Source organism: Nilaparvata lugens, chromosome 6, assembly GCF_014356525.2.
Source record: "Nilaparvata lugens isolate BPH chromosome 6, ASM1435652v1, whole genome shotgun sequence".
Classification (NCBI taxonomy): Eukaryota; Metazoa; Arthropoda; class Insecta; order Hemiptera; family Delphacidae; genus Nilaparvata; species Nilaparvata lugens.
This window is the reverse complement of record NC_052509.1, coordinates 48,786,761-48,807,578: the sequence shown is the minus strand read 5'-3', so window position 1 is coordinate 48,807,578 and position 20,818 is coordinate 48,786,761. Positions and strand designations below refer to the sequence as shown.

The window sequence follows — 20,818 nt, the reverse complement described above, 5'->3', positions numbered from 1 at the left end:
AGTAACTTTAAGAAAAATAATATTTTCTAAAAAAATTATTAATATTAATTCCATCAACAATACCATGGATCCTCAAAATTTTATGAATTTATCTATTACCGAATCTGAAATGATCAATTTCAAAAATTTAAACATTAAGCGCTCATATATCAAACTAATCGGAAAAATTTTATCAGTTTGATTATTTTCGAATTATGATTAATATCAATTTATTTTTATTAATAGCCGTTCGCACAGCCTTGAGGAGTGAGAACGAATTAACTTGATCATGTTAATTGCCAGAAAATATTGAAACAAGCGAGGCCAATGAGAATAGCGAAAGACGTCTTCAATCATCTATTAAATAGTAGACTACGTAAAACCAGGCTATTCACTTGCCTATTGTATTGCAATTCATTCATCAATTTCACACCCTTTAGAGGTTCATTCCATTTCATAATGATTGTAAGTGAAGAACATTTATTTTTATTTCTGGTGGCATAATAGTGTATCACAATAAGGTACTTTAAGGCTGGTGTTACATTCAGTCCCCAAGTGTTAAGCACGCTGGAACACAGACGCACCCAGAATGGCTGGCGAGCCAAGTGAGACACCAGTCGTCTTTCAAATTCATTTTAAAGGATTATTTCCATTTTCTTGTAATAAAACTTCCAAACAACATGAGTTTTAATAATTCAATAATATTTCGAAATCCATAGTTTACAACAGTTGACAAAAAGCTCGAGGTGCACAGACTCAAGAGAAATCTATTGAGTTTTCTTGGTCCACACCTGAGGCCACTGCCCGACATGATTGTAACGGCTTCACACAAATAAATACTGTGAAGCAAAATATTGTCTTCTCAAAAATTAAAGTAACTTATATTATAATCTTACAAACGAGTACAAGCAGATAAAATATTTCATATAAATTATATCATACCAGATCACAGTGCGAAGCTCAAACCTCAACAAAAAACTTTAAAATAATGAATCCACAGAAAGACATTCAAAATCCAACATTTTGTCGAATACGTAATGAATTTGGAATGCTTTTTATGGTGATCAGTAACTAATAAACTCGAAATTCAGCATAAAAAAGTAAACAACTAAATACTATCTGGAAAATTGGAATCTGAAAAAGTTGTATTTAGCTTTTGATGATATCATGGCAGATCACAGTAGTATCAAATCCACAGGAGTATAACTGCGACGTTTTGGGGTGCCATGCGAGTCCTCTGACAAAATCCTTATGCGAGTCAGATGTATAACTGTAAAATAATTCAATTATTAGTTTAATTTTTCATTCAAGTAAAGTTTCTACTTAATTAGATATTGTAGAAAATTATACTTGTCTAATTCTAGTTTTAATATAACAAATAGCTTTTTCAAAATAATAAATATAATTTATAGAAATTTCATTGAAACATATTTTTCAGTTTTGAATGAAGTAAAAATTGTTCTTGCTCACATAATTTTGACTGCTGCAACAAACACAGATTTGTAACATTATTCAGTCTTCTGTAGTGTGAGTCACTTTGAACTGTCAGCATTCCTTATAATAATGATAACATCAATGCTGACATTTCCAAGGATTCTCAAGATAACTCAACTGACTTTTGTAGAAATCTACTTGGATACTTTTGTAGAGGAAAATGATGGGAGGATAAGGAAAGTGAAAGTTAGAGAAGTTTCCGCAAGATTACTCACATTTGTTTCAAATATTCGGAGGGCGTATCGAAGGCTTTCACTTCACTGGTGTCGCCACAGGCAGCAATAATTCTGAAAAACGTACTCTCTATTAGAAATTAAATCACTTGAATGAGGCAAAAAAAATTCAATACAATGGAAAGTTGGAAAACTATTTTCTACTAAGTAATTTTTGTCTAAATAAAATGTCAATTATTTAGACAAAAATTGAATTTTAATTTTCAAGCATAACCTATTTTTTGGACATTTTATTCATTTTCAAAATAAAATTTGGTAATAGAATAGTGTTGGGCCAAGTCTAATGAATTTTAATAATTTTATCCACAAATAAATAAATATTTAAATGTTTATTCATTAACAGTACTTTTTCATGATTTACAATAACTGGAGCCTGAATGTCCAATAACTATATTACTAAAAATACATTATTTCAGTATATATTACCACAGAATAGGTAACTGTCCATAAAACGCCTATCTAACCAATGCTTTTTACTTTCCTTGCCCTATTACCATAGGTAAGGAAAGTATTGCTTTCCGAAAAATTAAGGTACCCCAATTTCTAAATTTCTATACGTTTCAAGGTACCCTGAGTCCAAAAAAGTGGTTTTTGGGTATTGGTCTGTATGTGTGTGTGTGTGTGTGTGTGTGTGTGTGTATGAGTGTATGTGCGTCTGTGTACACGATATCTCATCTCCCAATCAACGGAATGACTTGAAATTTGGAACTTAAGGTCCTTACACTATAAGGATCCGACACGAACAATTTCGATCAAATGCAATTCAAGATGGCGGCTAAAATGGCGAAAATGTTGTCAAAAACAGGGTTTTTCGTGATTTTCCCGAAAACGGCTCCAACGATTTTGATCAAATTCATACCTAGAAAAGTCATTGATAAGCTCTATCGACTGCCACAAGTCCCATATCTGTAAAAATTTCAGGAGCACCGCTTTTTAGATTCAGGAGCAATTTTAGATTCCCAATTATCAGGCTTCAGATATATTCCAAACAAAAAAAACATCAAGTGGAAAAGATTCAGCATGAAAATCTCTACAATTTATGTTCAGTAACATTTTCACCTAAAATTGGAAATAAGCTCGAAATGCAAGAAAATAAGATTATTCAATTGCAAACTGTTGATTCTATTAAATCATTCACTATGAAGAGATAGCATACTTCGTGTGTCTGCAGCGCTATTGTCCTGTCACCAGCTGTCTCAGATCTTAGAATAGTAGATTTGATATGTGCGGGTACACTAGTGTCAGTTGATCAATTTTCATAACGGCAAGGAAGGTTGTGTGAGTGCGCCACACCAGATTTTTACATGTCGCAAATACTAGACACGTCACGTGACCTTGGGAAGTTCCAATCCTGGTCTTCTGATTGGCTTGTGGCAGTGAACGAGATCAATTAATCCGGATCATTAAAGTGATCCGAACCTACCATCAATACTATTACAATGCGGCGCTTCCTAACAAGATGGTGGATTTTTGCGACAGTGCAACTGTAATAAGGTGTTTTGCTCTTGATTTGTTATCAGTAAAACACGAATCGAATAGTCGGAGGATGTCCAGCCATGTTGATAAGGTAGCAAGATCGAAATAATAATCTATTTATAATCGATGCTTATAAATAATAAACTTGTTTCTTGAGAATTCAAGCATTCAACTAACAATTCTATTACGTAAAAATCATGTCATCACAGTTATAGCCTAACATACTTCAAATGATAGTGTGAACTTATCAACTCAGAATTTAACTTCATTAGCATTTGATCTTCTAATTAATGTATTTTTAAAATAGAAAAAAGTTCTGTACAATTTACTATTAACAACAAATTATTTAAACTATTTATAGTCATTTTTAAGTGAGAATGAAATAAAATAAGTGTATTTCATTTCTATTTTATTTTTATTTTATTCTAACAAGTTTAGTTGCCCCTTGCGCTAACAAACGTCGTCGAAACTATCAGGAAAAGTATATACGTACAATGTACACTACAGTGGAACAATGTAGATTCTGTGCTAAGAAGTAGATAAAAAATAAGAATAATTTTAGAAGAATGTGCTGCTCTTATTTTGCTATCATACATTAATTCGTTGAATCATATTCCTGTAAGTGAGAATTTTATAGAAACTTGAAGGATCGATTTGAATAAAAACTTGAAACAGACAAGATGTACTTACCCATTTGAGTTGCTCACTATTTTATGCAAAGGTCTGTCGAAACATTTGGTGTGACCAAAAGTATGTTTCATTCGAATATCAATGAGCATTATATTGCCGAATGAGCTGCCGACAGCCACCACATTTTCTTTCAACCAACAACCAGCAGAAAGGCTTTCATTACAAGCGTACTTCAGTTCTGCAACACCAATAAAATTCTTTTTTTTTTTTTGCACACAACATATATTTTGGATTAACAAATGTAAAATGTAACCTGTAAATATGCATTTTATTTTAACAATCATGATCGTTTATTATTTAATAAAAGCATTATGTAGTTGAAGTTTACATGTTATTGAAACAAAAGAATAGTTACAGTTTATGAAAATATTAATTTACCAACCTGGATAAACATTCTTTTAAATGTATCGTAGTGAAATTAGTGTCAATACTACTATTTCGATTTTACTAGTTGGCTATAAAATGCAATATAAAACTTTAGTAAAATATTGAATTTTATCATAAATCTAATTTTACGTACATAATAGAAAATATGAATAGTTTTGGATCTATTCTGTTTCCATCCCAATCATTGTTTTGATTTGTGAAATTAAAAATTAAATGAATAAATAAATTATTTATATCAAAATTAGAGCAGGGAAACGGGAAATTTTGATTATTACAGTTGCAACATTGTGAAATTGATACTACTTGTTCGAAATTTTGCAAACTTTAAGTGAACACATTATCATTTAATGATTGTGAAACGTGAAATAGCAGTGCGATCATTTTGTAAATATGGTATTATATCTACCGCACAGGCAATATTTTGATACCTTTGGTTTGAAATTGATTAAAATTGATTGATTGGAATTGATTAAAATTGGGAGATACATACTTGAAAAGACGTCGCTCAAGCTACGTGCTGCAGTCTGAGACAGGCCCAGCAGGCCGCCAGTGCATTACCAACATATCACTGTCAAAGAGTGTAAAAAGGACCCCTCTATACATTCCATTTCAAAATTTCCCGTTTTCCTGCGCTACCAGTACAAAAGTTGTCTTATATGCTTGATAATTTACCAAGAGCCGGTTGAGTCAAAGCTCGTGTGTCCCATAATATGGCTGATCCATCGTGAGAGCAAGACAGAAAAATGTCATCACTTTTTGGAGAATACTCAACGTGGGACACAATATGTGAATGAGCTGGTCTGTACGTGAACAGGGTTTTCAATGACACGGCAACATCCCACACTTTTATACTGCAAACAAATAATTTCAATTTTATACTGCAAACAAATAATTTCAATTTTATACTGCAAACAAATAATTTCAATGTAATAATAGCTTGTACAAATTTTGTAAACATAATATATTTAGGAATTACTTGTTTCTAATAACGTATACTGGAAAACCTGCAATAATTATTATTAACAGTTGATTTGTATTTGTGTTTTTAACACAATAGGAAACGAAAAAAACGTTTAAAAGCTCGTATCAGTTTTTTCTGGATAATATTCACATAAGTTTATTTTATTATCTGTTTGATAAAACTAGGTTTGAAATCTGAACTGTCCAACACAATAACCCATAGCAACCAATAACACTCCTGTAGTAGAGTGCCAAATTTGCGCTTTTCTAAGAAATTACCAATTGAAGTCAAGAAAACATTCTTAATTATTCAATGATTACACTCTAAAACCTCAAACTATAAGTACACTTCAAATTTTGAATTTCAAAGGTTGATAATTCATTTATTAGAGATTATACATATTTGAGGGTATCCGGAAGTAAATCCCATTATTGCCCTCATAAGGCACACTGAGCAGTATAATTTGAAAAGCAATACATGAGAAAGGAGAAAGTACGTAACAAATACTTTTGAGTTGAAGGAAAAAACTGAAAAAATACAAAATAATAAAAAACCTTGCATACATGAAACTTATAGTAGCAGATATACATTAAAAAGAAAAAAATGTAACTAATACTATTGAGTTTGAGGGAAGAACTGAAAACAGAAGAAACCAAAATAATAGAAAACCTTGCAAACATGGAACTTACAAAGAGGAAAAAAGAAATCAAGTATTAGAATTAAATACACTAATATATTGTGTAAAGATAGTCAAGATATTATGTAAGTACCGGTAGGACTACTGTTGGCATAAACCTAATGTGGAATATTCATTGTGGAAATTAGAACGATTAAACCAGAAATAGTATAAACTAAAAGAATATGAAGAAATATGAGAATGTGAAAGAACTATGAAGTAACAATATTTCCACAACAGTTCCCGTAAATAATTCCACTGTGGCTATCCAGACCAAAGAAACACAATAGCCTACCAATGACAATAGACAATAAAACAAAAAAAACAGAAGATAAAGGAAACAGAAGTAAACCAAATCTATAAAAAGGGGAGAAAACTCTTACTCAACTAGAATCAATCTCATTAAAGTCCCGCCTAAATGCACTGTCCGACCAAAAAAATTCAACACATTATTAAGTATGTTGTATAATCGCAGTGACCTAAACAAGGGAGCATTGTAATCATTGATCGTTCTACTTCTGATCACATCAAAGATGAAATGATTTCTGGAATTGAAAGTATGAACATGGATCCTGATTGGCCAACGCGCTTGTAATAGAGAAACCTCATAAATTTGTTCTGAACTACATCAAGACCATGATTACACAAATTAAGGATTCCAATACACTCCGGACCATAAGCAGAACATATTGCATCAAGGTTATTGAAGTTAGCTGTATTCATCATAACAAGACCTAGCATTTCATTGGCTCTTGCTATGCTATAGTTTTTGCGAATTGAGAACATGAGATCATGATTGTTATCAAAGATAACACCCAGGTGCTTACATGTACCGACTCTATCCAGATTCATACCGTGTATTCATAAGGAAAATAAAACTTGAAAGTGTTTCTAGAGAAAGATTAAACATTTAGCAATTAAAGAGGCAGTTCATTTATCAACAAAAGGAACAATAGAAGACCAAGTATACACTGCCCTGTAGAACACCTAATTTACTGAAAAAGGGAGTTCGCCTAACACTCTTGATCATAACATAATAAATTAGTAAGATGGAACAAGTAACGTCTGAAAAGATTTGCAAGTTTTCACACAAAAACCCAAATTATCAAGTTTTGTGACACGCTCAAATACCTATGCGAAAATTGACAGCAGGGAGATCGGACGATAGTTACTAATTAGATCCTTTCTGCGAGACTTGAAAATGGGGTTTACCTTGGAAATCTTCCACCTGGTAGGAGAAACATATTTTGCCAGTGATAAATCGAATATATACTTTAATGGGTCAACTAGCACATCCCTGCAACCTTTTACTTTAATATGAATGCATGAATCCTCTCCAGGAGTGGTGAGAGGCTTTAATGAGTGCATTATACTAATTGCCCTCCCTATACTCTCCACAGAAACTAAAGAAATGGCTAATGAACTGGAAGCCAAATCCTAATTTTATTTTCCTCACTAATCTGATTCACGCGTCATACTATAAGTGCTAGTAATTGGAGTATAAACCGACTTGAAGTAATCAGCAAAACCATCCAGATCCCACAGAAGCCCTATCACTGAGCTCCATTCTCCAACAGATCCCCTAAGCCTCACACTTACTATAAATTCACAAACTTAATGAATTCCATCGACTCAGCTTTGATATTTCTCCTTACCCTAATTATACTCATCATTAAAATGGGATATAAAAAGCGTTAGCTCTCCTCTAATATTGTTAAAGTGATTCCTATGATCAGACGAAAAATTATTCTTCCGTGCGAATTTGTCTTTCCTCTTGATCATCTGAATGATATTCCGACTAATCCAAGGAAGATACTTTGAATTAATTGTATTGACGCGTGTTTTTGGCATGATGAGATCAAAGCATGAATAAATTATTGATTAAAAAAGATCTACTGCTGAATAAAGATCCTCAATAAGATAAAAAACCTGCCAAACGTAATCCCTAAAGATTTGGTAAAGAGAAAGATAGTCCGCTCTCCTGAAATCATACTTCGGCTTCCCATCAGATTGATGCTGATGACTCCCCCGACACAACTCAACACCCGTCAGCAATTCTATGCTCAGAGCTGAATGTTCAAAATATTCATGGACCAAAGGCGAAGACTCATGTTTAAGCCCTTCAATCTGCATACTAGACATTACCAATTGAAGTGTACGGCCATTGACATTTTTAACATTATTATAAGATTGGACATCGAAAAATCCTGAGAAATCTTTCAACTTTTTTGCACACTTGATAATGAAAAAAGCCCCAAACCCCCAGGCAGAAAAAGAAAGGGATATAAGAGGGAATTTTTAAAATTTGATTGGATTTGAGAAAATGAAGTGTAATTGAGGTTCTATATTACCTCACTGAATTTGTAAAACGCAAATAATAATTTATTAAATAAAACGCCAAGAATATTTTCACAATCTTCAAGTGCACCATCAATGAGAAGACGTATTTCTAAAAAAAATTATAATTTGAATGAATTCGACACTAGCCAACCCTAAATTCAATAGGTACGTCTAAATCTTTACAAATATGAATTTATGAACAATATATAGTCTTTTTAAACCGTTTATCTAGTAACACTACGTTCTCCAGCTCTATTTTTGGTCGTTATTGCAAGAAAGTGATGAAATTAGCATACGCCAACTTCATCGAGAAAGTGCAGAAGGATACTCACCAACAATCCTTTCCACCCGAAACAAGATTATTTTTGTTAGGAGAAAGTGATAACGCCAAAACATTTGAATCATGATCAAGAGCTGCTTCAATCTCACCCAGATTAAAGTTATCTGAGTCATCAGTTACTTCAATTGAAGAAAGGCAGATCATTCCATTATCATCACCAAGTACAATCTAAACGAAAAAAATCAAGTCAATTAACAAAGGCTGTTGAAGAAATATACTAAATCCATTAGGCTATTCATTGTGTAGTTTTAAAAAAGAAAACTGAAGATTTAGCAGGATTTAATTTAGTAGGTAGCCAATTTTAAAATTAAGATAATAAAAATATCTTGAAACAAATTCTAATAATAAATTAATTTTTGTCCGGAGTAGCCATGCAAGGAAATTGATACTATTCCTACCCTATTCCTATCAATAGACTATTAGATACAGAATTAGCCTGATGAGAAGATCTCTAGATATTCGATACGGGGGAGGAACAAGCCAACTGCGCATGCCTTTGCATGTTGTATTCATAGTTATAAAATTAGGGTATGCTGGCTGGTTGACTCAAATAGCTGGATACAACTTATCTGGATGATCAAATGTTATTGCTACGCATAGTAGCGTCATGAAGGTGTGGAAGAGATACATCGTTCCAGATATCTAGTTGATAGTCCGGGACTGTAGAATAGTATTTAAGAATATCATCAATGATGAAAATTGAGCAACAAAAATGGAATGGAGCCCTGATAATGGATCACCTTGTGTTAAAACACGGCCAATGTTAATGTAGTCATTCTTAACGGAACACATATCTTGTTCTTACTTACTCCGCTATAGTTCATTCAGAGCCTTGACCTCCTTCAAAAAGCCTACCCATTCGTCTCTATCGGCAGTCTTCCGTCTCCATCCCCTGACACCCAGCTTCCTAATATCGTCCTCCACATCCTCCAGACAACGCTTTCACAGACGTCCTCTCAGCCCTCCCGTTATTTCTGAAGACCTTTTTTACAACTCTTGAGTCACTCATTCTCTCAACGTGTCCCAGCCAACTCAAACGCCTCACTTTTTTCTCGTCGACAATTAGAAATTTCATTAACATATAATAGGCCAAATATCCTTCTCAAAACCTTTCGTTCCCAAATATTTAATAGATCTTCATCTTTCTTTGCCTTAAACTCACTAGTCAACAGTGGCCACAGCATGTGCGGCGATACTAATCATGAGGTTAAAATATCTTTGTATAGACCTAGTTCCTAGTTGAATAGTAGCCCTATAACATATTTATAACCTAGTAACCCTATTCATAACCCCAGTTGCTATTTGTTGAGTAAAAAGTATTATCAATCGAGAAAGTTTCACTAAGATGAAAGAGAAGTGTGTTTTTCATTCATTCTTTAAAAGGAAATAAAAGAAACCCTTTGGAAGATGAGCTAATCTTGTTTGAGAATAGAAAGACACAAGAACACAAAGATGAATCGCTGTCTCAACCAATCATGTGCTTCAAATGAGCAGATCACTTGATTGTAGCAGCTGCATCAGACTATAGTGAGCGCCACGTTATAATGGCGTGGAGAAATATAGGAGAAAAACGTTGCCGATCCTCTGTCTTGTCAATGCCTTCTATGACTGTAGCTGATACAGGTTTATTGTTGTAATATTAATGGTTCATTCTCGTTTAAAATAATCAATTATATTTTATTAAGCAGAAATTATATTTTTCTAAATGTTTATAATTAAGAATTAATATTTTGTTAATTAATCATCAATTCTACATTGTTAAAAGACGACCTGGCAACAGAGCAAAGCGAGAAAGAAATAGCGCTATCCGCTTTGTTGAATGATAGACAAGGATCGCTAATCCAACACTGCCATTATAACGTGGACCTCACTATAGTCCTTTTGTCGCTGGCAGCCTCAGCACCTTATGGCATTTAGACCTATTAATAGTCCATACAAAAAACAATTCAATCACATGGGCTACTTTTGACGTGACAACGTCTTATAAATTGGTTTGCCGGGTGACACTTCAAGAAACTGCGTTACGTTCCCACGTTATGCGCTCACAATGAGAGCGAGTGAGAGCGTTCGTTTCGGTTCACGGTCGTCTGGAAAGAGCACGAATAGGAGCAGTGGCGAGCAACGCAGCAGCAGCCAGCAATCCGAAGGCATTCACCTGGAGAGAGAGTGAAACGGAGCAGTCAACCTGCGCAGGCGCCGCAAGCAATCTCCTGCGACTGCGCCTGCTTAGGTGAATAAGTGAATAGATTATGTTGTAGTAATCACAATAATGCATAATCACATAATCATGCATAAGTGAATAGGTTATGTTGTAGTAATCACAATGTTGTGGTTCAGTGCGAGATTCTTTGTATAAATTAATGTTTTAAATATAATTCTTTGTATAAATAAATGTTTTAAATTGTTACTATTATTTCATCCTTCTTCCTACTATACGAATGAATATTCACATTAAAATTATTTTACCACTCAAGTCGTTGTCACGTAAAACTTTCGCCCATATACCGACTTTACAGGCAACCATGCAATTTGCGAACCTATTAATTAATAAAACAATATTTTTATTTATTTATATTTATAATAATAAATTGTTTTATTAGTCCATATAAAATAACTTCAAACTTAGAGGAATATGGGGAGCAGAGAAAAGTAGGGATACAGCGGCGGCGATGTTGCCGTGCTGAAGCGGCCAGAGTTATGTAGTGTTCAACTGCTCATTATACGCATTATGTGGGTTCCTCTCTGAAAGCACTCTGAGTCGACTGATTCAAATCGACAAATTGGGCCTATGACTATTCATCACTGGCTGATCTCCCTCCTATAAAATACTAAATGCTAGCAAGGAAGTGGATACACCTTCGTTGTTCGTTCTATTAGTGTTTGGCTATTGACGCTTAAAAATGTGAGCCTGGGCAGCAGACGATATATCAGTCCACTCCATGTGTACACGCATTAAACGGTGATCGATACTTCTGAAAAACGCCTTGTGTGTCCCTGACCGCAACATCCAATGGTCATTTTCTCAATTTTTATTGTTTTACATACAAATTCAACTAACATATTCATTTATTTAGTAAAGAAAACAGGCGGCAAGCAAATAACATCTACAAAAATGGTGGAACTCAATGGTGTGATCAAATTAAGGGTCGGTTTCCGAGTTCGGGATTTAGCCAAGTTCTAGACTTTAACAGCTGGAGTCAAAGTATATTTTGCACCTAGGGCCGAAATGGGACTTTTCCGGCTCGAAATCGGTTTCCAAGTCCGAGGCCGTAGGCCGAGGACTAGAAATGATTGAGAGCCGGAAAAACATTTTTGCCCGTGGTGCGAACGCTATTTTTCGCCACACAGAAAAATAAACAATATATATGTGAGAATAATTGTTTATTAAGCACTTCCAAAAGCAAAAGTTAAAGGTCATAGCTCTAGCAAATCTGAGGTAATCTGAATATCAGGAAATTGTCCGAGTATTTTCATTTTTTATTCTGATTTGTCTAAATAACCTAAGGGCCGGTTTCCGAGCTCGGGATTTAGCTAAGTTCTAGACTTTAACTGGCTTTAAACTCTGAAGTCAGAAAATTGGCTTTCCGAGTCAGAGCGTTAATGTAGTTGAGGACTTAAATAGACTCTGGTGTTTAGAGGTCATGTTAGACCCTGGAGTTTATAATTTCGCGAGTGAAGGTCTTATAAGTCCAGGACTTAAATTAGATTCTCGCCTCTTTCCGAGTCAAGAATTCATCAAAAATCGTTAAGTCCAGGACTTAAAACAGCGTGATTTTAAACCCTCGACTGGGTTAGGGTTTGAATTCAAGTTCTAGACTTGACTGAGCAAATACAATTCAGTTATGGTTTTGGAGTAGATAAAAAGCCAAATAGATGTCATGGAATACCTAAATTATTTGGATTAGTCCATCTAAATTCATAATTTATAGTTTGCAAGTTCATTTTGGAATATAATCGTATCAGAATTATGTGTAAAAAAACTAACCTCATTTTACGACTCTGACATAACCTAAAAATGTTCAAGCGAAATAATACAAGGATTGACTTGGAATTTATATTCCAATCTGAATGTTATTAATCAATGTAATATTCAACATATTGATAATAATAAATTATTTCTCCAATAAACTCTTTCCGGCCTTAGCCGGAAAGAAACCTGTTTCTTACATCAGACGAGAGTCGTCTGCAAACAATGTCTTTCAGATCTACGTAGGGACTGGAAAACAGCTGCTTTCTGTGCAGTGTGGCGAAAAAAATTGGCTTTCCGAAACGGGGTCATAGTCGTAGTCCACGTTTAAATTAAATCTCAAAAAACTAGAAAATTGAACACAAAATAAAATAGAGGGAAAATAGGGTAAAGTTTGAGCTACCGAATTTTGAATTATTTCGGAATGTTTCATTTCGTCAAGGAAAAAATTCCCAATATTATAGAAATGAGAAAATAAAGATTATCATAAAAACTACGACTACGCCCCGTTTCGGAAAGCCAATTTTCTGACTCCAGCTATTCAAAGTCTATAACTTAGCAAAATCCCGAGCTCGGAAACCGACACCAAATATATTACAATCAAGTTTACTAACCCTTTTTCCAGATTCCAATATTTTTCCACAGGAAATAACATCATTCATGCCTTTAACAGGTTGACCATATTCTTGGTTGATTGATGTTTTAGCTTCCTTGTAATAATGAATAGAAGAGCTCCAATGTCGTCCGCCCAGATTTCCGGCGCCAAGCAGCATGTGTCCATCTGGAATGAGCATTTTACAAATTCAACTGTTCCATCAAATACAATAGCCGAACATAAAGCATTCTTTTTTTTTACAACCCTAACAGACATTTAAAATTTTTGAAATTTATTATACTCTTTAAAGTCTTTAATAAGTTGAAGCTCTTTCATGACCAGTAATTGTCGGTCCCGGCTGAAGTATGACAGTCGTAAGGCCCATTGAAGGCTTAAATTATATATTCAGCCGAGGTGGGACTTTTCCGCAAGGGACTCTCCTCCAAATAAAACCATACGAATTTACTTTTTCCATAAGTTACATAACTTAGGCCTACTATAAAAAAATGAAAACCACAATTTATGAATAACTTGGTTCTTCTCATCTTGTTACAAATCTGTGTGTAGAGATTATCTTTTTTACAAGTACCGGGTATTTCAAAAAGAATGACCCAATTTTAAAGTTATATTTTTTAAAGAAAATAGTGCACACAAACCAATTTTACATCAAGTTACTCACAGAAGTATCAAATTTATGATGATGAATTATAAGTGTTCTATGTGCCTTCCTTTTGAGGCATGGACGACATCTAGCCGGTAGCAAAATCCATTGCAGACTGTTCGCAAGATGTCTTCTCGGACTGTAGCTACTGCATGAGTTATCATCGTTTTTAGCTCCTCAATATCAAGTGCTAAGGGAGGAACATAAACACGATCTTTAATTTATCCCCACAGGAAAAAATCACACGGTGTTATGGCAGGTGACCGTGGAGGCCAGGAATGCAAAGCAAAGTCTTGCAATCCTATGCGCCTTATCCAACCTTGAGGCAAGTTGGTGTTGAGGAAATGGCGTGCATCCTTGTGCCAGTGTGGTCGTACTCCATCTAGTTAAAAGATAAAGTTGTCCGAGTAAGCAATTAGTTGAGGAAATAGCCAATTTCGTATCATTGCCAGGAAAGATGCACCATTCACTGTTTTTCTCAAAAAATAAGGGTCCATAGACCTTGGTTTGTGAAACTCCAAAAAACGTTCAGTTTAGGCGAATCTTGTTCATGCTCCACTGTTTCATGAGGATTTTCAGTTCCCTATATATGAGCATTATGACGATCAACTTTAACGGAACTTGATATTGAGGAGCAAAATCCAGGACAACGATGCAATAACTACAGTCCGAGAAGACATCTAGCGAACAATCTGCGATGGATTTGGCTACCGTCTAGATGTCATCCGAACCTCAAAGAGAGGGCAAACAGAACACTCTTATAATACATCATCATAAACTTGATACTTCTGTGAGTAATTTGATGTAAATTTGTTTGTGTGTACCATTTTCAGAAATAAATATAACTGTTTAAAATTGGGCCATTTTTTAAACACTCGGTACTTTCTAGTGCATGTAATTTTTTCTTCTTTTTCATTAAAAAATTAAGTCGATATCTTTAATGATACGATGACATACCGTACAAATTCTGTCAGTACTCTAGGATTTAGTCAGAGGCTACCTATAACAAACTAGACGCAAAGGGCAACCTTGAAGACTTATCCGTTAGATAAAATTGACTAATTAGTTGAGTTAAGCAAAATTCAATATTTGTAATATTTAATTAGTTAAATTTTGATTAAAACTTATATTCATCTATCGACTATCAGCTGTTCTTCCTCCTCTTTTATTAAAAAAATTGAGCCGATATTTTTATAAATAGTTGAAATACAATTGTGCCATAATTAGTAACTTTTGCCAATTCTTCCTATTTATGGCAAATCATGCAGCACGTAAAAAAAGCTGCTTTCACGTATAAAAAATGCTCTTGCGGACACAAATTTATCAAAGGTTCCGTCTTTCTCTAAAGTTGCCTGCTAATACATAATAGCCTATTTCCTGCTAATTATAAATAACGGATACAAGGCTATGGGCTCTATGCTTTGGGTTTTTGATTCAAAGTCCATGGACAGACTTCTCCACACCTGCTACAAAAAATTACAAACAAAAAAAGGTTGTCAGTAGTCATTATAATCAGTGCTAACCTTTTTAAACAAAATATATAAGCATATCGTCGGTTAAGCTCTAACAACACGTATCTCAATTTTTGGCTGTTTTGACATTTTTATTGAACTTGGTAGCTCTTGTCTCCCTCTACCTGTATAAATCAACGTTGATATTCAAATAGTAGGGGAAATTTGTTAAAAACGGGTAAATTTCAACCTCGTATCTGACAGTTGGTCACAATGTAATCCAACAGCACGGATCTTGGAGTTTTAGCATTGCTAGCAGGCGTCTGGAATGAAGCGGCAAGTTCAAAGCAGGTGAGTGATTGTTCTTTGAATAGTTAGTAATGTTTTATACTTCGAATGTATGCTCATTTATTTGATGAATCATGAAAATCAATTGAATTAATCTCAATCTATTTCATTCACATTGAAAATAGCAACTAAAGTAGGATATCAAGATCCGTGGTTTCAAACTTTATGATTTCATTTTACAGATTCGAGATACGTGGAGTTAACAACTTTTTTGCATTGTGAGCATGTGTCTGGATTGAAGCAACAAATTCAAAGCAGGTGAGTGATTATTCTTTGAATAATAAGAAATTTTTAATTAATGGAATGTATGCTCAATTATATGATAAATCATAAAAATCGATTGAATTAATCAGAATTTATTTCATTCGCATTAAAAATAACAGCTGAAGTTGAACATCAAGATACGTAGTTTCAAACTTTATGATTTCATTTTACAGATCCGAGATACGTGGAGTTATCAAATTATGGATGAGCCTAGCAGTGATTCTACCAAGGGATCAATCAATGATGATGATGATTTCATTGATGAAATCCTATCTTCAATTGCGAAGGAAAAAACAATTCGTAAGTGTTCTTAATTTATATACAGTAGAACGCCGATAATCTGGATCAATTGGGACCGGACCCTATCCGGATTATTGAAATTACATTACAAAAGGGCCAGCAGGCCCTATTTGAGAAAAAAACTGATTTAAAATATTATTTTTCTATTGGGAAAGCCTGATTTCTATCATGGAAGGCCTGCTCTGCAAGTTTATCTAATTATACTATTCATCAATTGATTCTATATAATTATATCGAATAGATTTCCATAGAAATCTGTTATTATTGAAGATTATCATATAGGCCTACATTTATAACTCAAATATAAAATTGACATAGGCCTACTTCAATTTCTTTTCAGGAATTGAACCAGTCGATTCAAGGCCCAAGAAGGATTCATTTGATCTGTTAGATTCCGTAGACGTACTTCTGGAAGATGGCTTACTGATCAGCGATGTAATTAATGAAGAGATAGTTATGCTTGACGAAAATGATGGGACTTTGAATACCGGTAATGAGAGTGATTGTATGCCTACAGTGACTGCTGCGAATAGTGATAATATTGAAGAATTAGTTTTGCTGGACAATAAGATTTTGAATGGTGAGAGTGATTGTAGGCCCACAGTGACTGCTGCGGATAATGACAACATTGAAGAGTTAGTTTTTCTGGATGTAAATGATGGGATGCTGAATTCTAAAAGTGATTATAGACCTACAGTGACTGCTGCGAATAGTGAACTGATGGATGAAGGGCTAGATGACTGCAACGACCCAGACTTTGTATTATCAGAAAATGATTCATCGGATACTAGTGTAAAAAGTGCAATTAATAATAATACTTTAAATGATATCACCAATGACAACAGCGATTGCGATGATATTCCTACTCGAAAAAGGAGAAAGAGACCTGATAATTCTGCATGGGATGTTTCACTCCACAAAAAACTACGGATGACTGGAAAAAAGTATGTTGGTTACAAGAAAGTAAGAAAAAATGGCAAGATAATTGTACAAAGGAGTGAAAATGAACGCGAAGAAAGAAAAATGGGTCCTGCATGTGTATCAAAAGTATGCAAGGCAAACAAGAAAAGAAAATGCACTGAATTTTCAGAGGAAGATAGAAGAAAAATGTTTAATAATTTCTGGCCTATGTCATGGAAAGAGAAGATAGTGTATATCACCGATCATGTGAAGAAGTGTGAAACGAATAGCAAAACTGTCGAGGATGAAAATAAGAAGAGTCGTAGGTCAAATTCTTATAAATATTATTTGAATAATGAGAGTGAATTCAAGTCAGTCTGCAAAACCATGTTCCTGAATACCTTTGGATTGAATGAGTGGATGGTTCATAACTGGATAAAAAATAATGGGGGTGAAGGATATTCTGAGGACTATGTTGAAAATACTAATAAAAAGGAGGAAAATGTTCAACCAGAAAACTCTATTAGACTGGTGAATGGAAAAGATGCACAAAGTAAAGAAATCTCTGAAAAAAAGAAAGTTTTATCAGATTGGCTTGACTCACTACCTAAAGTTCCTTCACATTACTGTCGGGCTTCGTCATTTAAACTTTATTTAGAACCGATATGGGAATCAAACCAGGCCTTGTACAGAAAGTACAAGGAGTTTTGCACAATCAACAACAGACCATGTGGATCCATAACAACATTTATGGAAGTTTTTAAAGAGAAGAATCTTTCAGTTTTTTCTCCTAGGAAAGACCAATGCGATACTTGCTATGCCTTTAAAGCTGGGAATATTTTGAAAGAGGTTTATGAAAGACATATTATCGAAAAAGATGAGGCTAGAAAAGAAAAAGAGAGGGATAAGGAACTTGCATTGAAAGGCGAAATATATTGTTTGACTGCAGATGTGCAGGCAGTCAAATTGACTCCAATGACCAAGGCATCATCGATGTATTACAAAACTAAATTGTGCTCTCACAATTACACAGTATATAACCTAGCCAGTAAGCACTGTAAGTGTTACTGGTTCAGTGAGGTTGAGGGAGATCTTTCTGCCAATACCTTTGCTTCGTGTTTGTGGGCATATTTAGAAGAACATTGTTGTAACCCACTGCTTCCCATTATTGTGTATACAGACGGTTGTACAAACCAGAATAGAAATCAATTTGTTTCTAACGCATTACTTCATTTTTCAGTAACAAAAGGCGTAGAAATCACTCAAAAATATCTTGTCAAAGGACACACACAAATGGAAGGCGACTCTGTTCACTCCAAAATAGAACAGAAAATAAGAGGCAAAGATATTTTCATGCCTTATGAGTACGTGAAATTCACCAAGGAGGCTAGACACACACCATTTCCGTACGAGGCAGTTTATCTCAAACACACTTTTTTCAAGGACTTTTCAAAGATTGTGTACTACGATTCAATTCGACCAGGTAGGAAGAAGGGTGATCCTTGCGTTGTGGATGTTAGGTGTTTGAAATATACCGAAATTGGGAAAATTAAATACAAACTCGCATTTGTTGACGAGTTCACCGACCTACCAAGGAGAGCTAACAAGATCCAACAACAGATTGAGCCAACGCCACTTTTTAAGGAAAGAATCAAGATTCCCTTCAGTAAGTGGAAACACCTTCAAGATTTAAAACTAGTAATTCCTGAGGACTATCATAGCTTTTATGATTCTTTGCCCTATCAGATGTAATTTTTAAACTTGATTGATTGGTCAAATAGTAATTTTTATTCCACTCTGAACTATTTTACATGCCACTGCAGTCATAAATTATTTGAATATTAGTTTAAAATATAATATAAAATACTGCTCACATGTGGAGCGCTTTTGGAATTCACTCAATTTTCAACACTTTACAACACTCCAGTGCTTTTGGATTTCACTCCATTTTCAACACTGGAGTGTTGTAAAGTGTTGGAAATGGAGTAAAATCCAAAAGTGCTCCACATGTGAGGAGTACGGTAGTTTACATTTAAACTAATATTAAAATTTATGTGTGCTGTGTAGTGTAAAATAGTTCAGAGTGAAATATTCACTAGCAGCACGGGAAACAGAATAGATTAGTATTTTTAAGTTCAATTGAGTCACTTTGACAATTTAATATTATTAATTTAGATCTCATGACCAGAACTCAATAATCATGATGCTTTTCAATTTTTCTTTCATGTTTTTGATACCATGAATTTCATTGAATATTGACATTTTCATAAATTAAATTAAGTATAATTTCTAGTTTACTGCTTGTAATAAAATATTAAGCTTCTTGAGCTGTGATGTATTAAGTATTCAAATATTTTCAGATATACGGTACAGTACCTTCTATATTGAAACTAAGTTATAATTTGGTAAATTTAAAAGTTATTCATTCATATTATATTCTCAAAACTTCATGTTATTATGTTATTTATATCAACCATGATTAAATCATGATCATGATTTCATAATAATGCTCTTTTCATTTTAATCCTTCCCCAACAACACGTATCTTAACAGAAACTTTTGGTTAACTACACGTATCTCAAAAAAATACATATAAAATATTTAAAAATGGAAATAGATAAATATGGATAATTGGAAATTACTCAAAAGTAAATTTTTCAGTTTTACGTATTTTTTAGTTTTTGCATATTTTTAATATTTAAAAAGTTATTTTTTTTGCTCTCCTGAAAAAACACGTTTTTGTAGATACGTGTTGTTAGAACTTAACCGACGATATAGGCTTATAAATAATATTATATACCGGTAAGTTATAGGCCTATAAAGAAATATTTACATGGTAGGCTACCTAAATATTTCAAGGATAAAATTAAGGTATTTTCATTTTTTGAAATACAAACCATCAGATAAGTCCAAAAACATAAAATGTTTATCATATTTAACTGAAAGTGAATTATTTTCACTTTCGAATTGTGTAGCATTTGAGGTTAAATTGTTGAGATCCGCTTCCGCTGGAACCATAGTTGAGCTATAGCAAATTCTTATAAGTTACGCTACAAAGATCTGAACACCTAAATAAGACAAAATCACAACTCCTATACCTAACAAACAGTTGAATTCAAAACGAAAATTAATTAAATCTATTGATTTACTATAAATAAAATTACAATAATTTTACAAGTAGTAATTTGTTTGTAAGAACATAACCTACAACCACGCGGTTCGTTTTCGTTTTTGTTACGTTCCGTGACGAGAGACGAGACGAGACCAACGAGACGATACGATACTCGAGCAAAATCCGATAGTCAAGAATATCGAGGTGTAAAGTAGTCGACCAATATATCATTTATTGATCAATCGATATTTTTTTCCCGCGTTCTTCAAAACTTGAATACATCCAGATAAAATAAATTTGGATGAGATTTGAAAGCGATTTTGGGCAACTCCTGAACATAAACTAAGAAATTTCACTTTTTATACTGATACTGAACAGAAATTTCAGCGTACGGTACAGTACCATAAGGGATAGCTACTCTTTTCTATACTGGCAATCTGTCTCTCTGTCTACTGTAAGGGTTCTGAACGTTTTTTACTCCATGCGATCTGTGCAAAAACGTTATAATACGTCGACGCGCAATTCAAAAAGGAACATACCTTTCACATGTCATAAAAATCTATTGCCGCGTTTTGCCATGAATAAGGAACATAAAAGCCATCTTCTCTTCTCAACAGTTTGGATTCAGAAAGGGTCGGTCAACA

General features: G+C 34.0%; 2 protein-coding genes across 5 annotated transcripts; one reads left to right on the top strand and one right to left on the bottom strand.

Moving 5' to 3' along the window:
* Nucleotides 1-648: 648 nt before the first annotated feature.
* LOC111060061 (methylosome protein 50) lies at nucleotides 649-20,357 on the bottom strand. Its single transcript, XM_022347703.2, has 7 exons — nucleotides 19,960-20,357; nucleotides 13,158-13,324; nucleotides 8,569-8,744; nucleotides 4,932-5,110; nucleotides 3,873-4,050; nucleotides 1,689-1,760; nucleotides 649-1,249 (listed from the first exon to the last, which is right to left on the bottom strand). Exons 1-7 carry the CDS (start codon nucleotides 20,078-20,080, stop codon nucleotides 1,129-1,131), a joined length of 1,014 nt encoding a protein of 337 aa, XP_022203395.2. The 5' UTR covers nucleotides 20,081-20,357; the 3' UTR covers nucleotides 649-1,128.
* On the top strand, nucleotides 15,340-19,216 carry LOC111052339. 4 transcript variants are annotated; one of them, XM_039431005.1, is made up of 5 exons: nucleotides 15,340-15,601; nucleotides 15,781-15,856; nucleotides 16,036-16,162; nucleotides 16,503-16,711; nucleotides 16,799-19,216. In XM_039431005.1, exons 3-5 carry the CDS (start codon nucleotides 16,063-16,065, stop codon nucleotides 18,812-18,814), a joined length of 2,325 nt encoding a protein of 774 aa, XP_039286939.1. In that variant the 5' UTR covers nucleotides 15,340-15,601; nucleotides 15,781-15,856; nucleotides 16,036-16,062; the 3' UTR covers nucleotides 18,815-19,216. The 4 variants fall into 4 exon arrangements, with proteins under 4 accessions (XP_039286939.1, XP_039286936.1, XP_039286937.1 ...); XM_039431002.1 differs by having other exon boundaries at nucleotides 16,503-19,216; XM_039431003.1 differs by having other exon boundaries at nucleotides 15,340-15,856; nucleotides 16,503-19,216.
* Nucleotides 20,358-20,818: the final 461 nt, after the last annotated feature.

Bases quoted from the DNA above. Each gene is read 5' to 3' on its own strand.
- LOC111052339 (XM_039431002.1), top strand. From the start codon at position 16,063: ATGGATGAGCCTAGCAGTGATTCTACCAAGGGATCAATCAATGATGAT. The intron at 16,163-16,502 runs GTAAGTGTTCTT...ATTTCTTTTCAG, and splicing joins TGCGAAGGAAAAAACAATTC to GAATTGAACCAGTCGATTCA.
- LOC111060061 (XM_022347703.2), bottom strand. From the start codon at position 20,080: ATGGTTCCAGCGGAAGCGGATCTCAACAATTTAACCTCAAATGCTACA. The intron at 8,745-13,157 runs GTTAGTAAACTT...TTTTTCGTTTAG, and splicing joins TATTGGAATCTGGAAAAAGG to ATTGTACTTGGTGATGATAA. The intron at 1,250-1,688 runs GTGAGTAATCTT...ATTATTTTACAG, and splicing joins TCCGAATATTTGAAACAAAT to TTATACATCTGACTCGCATA.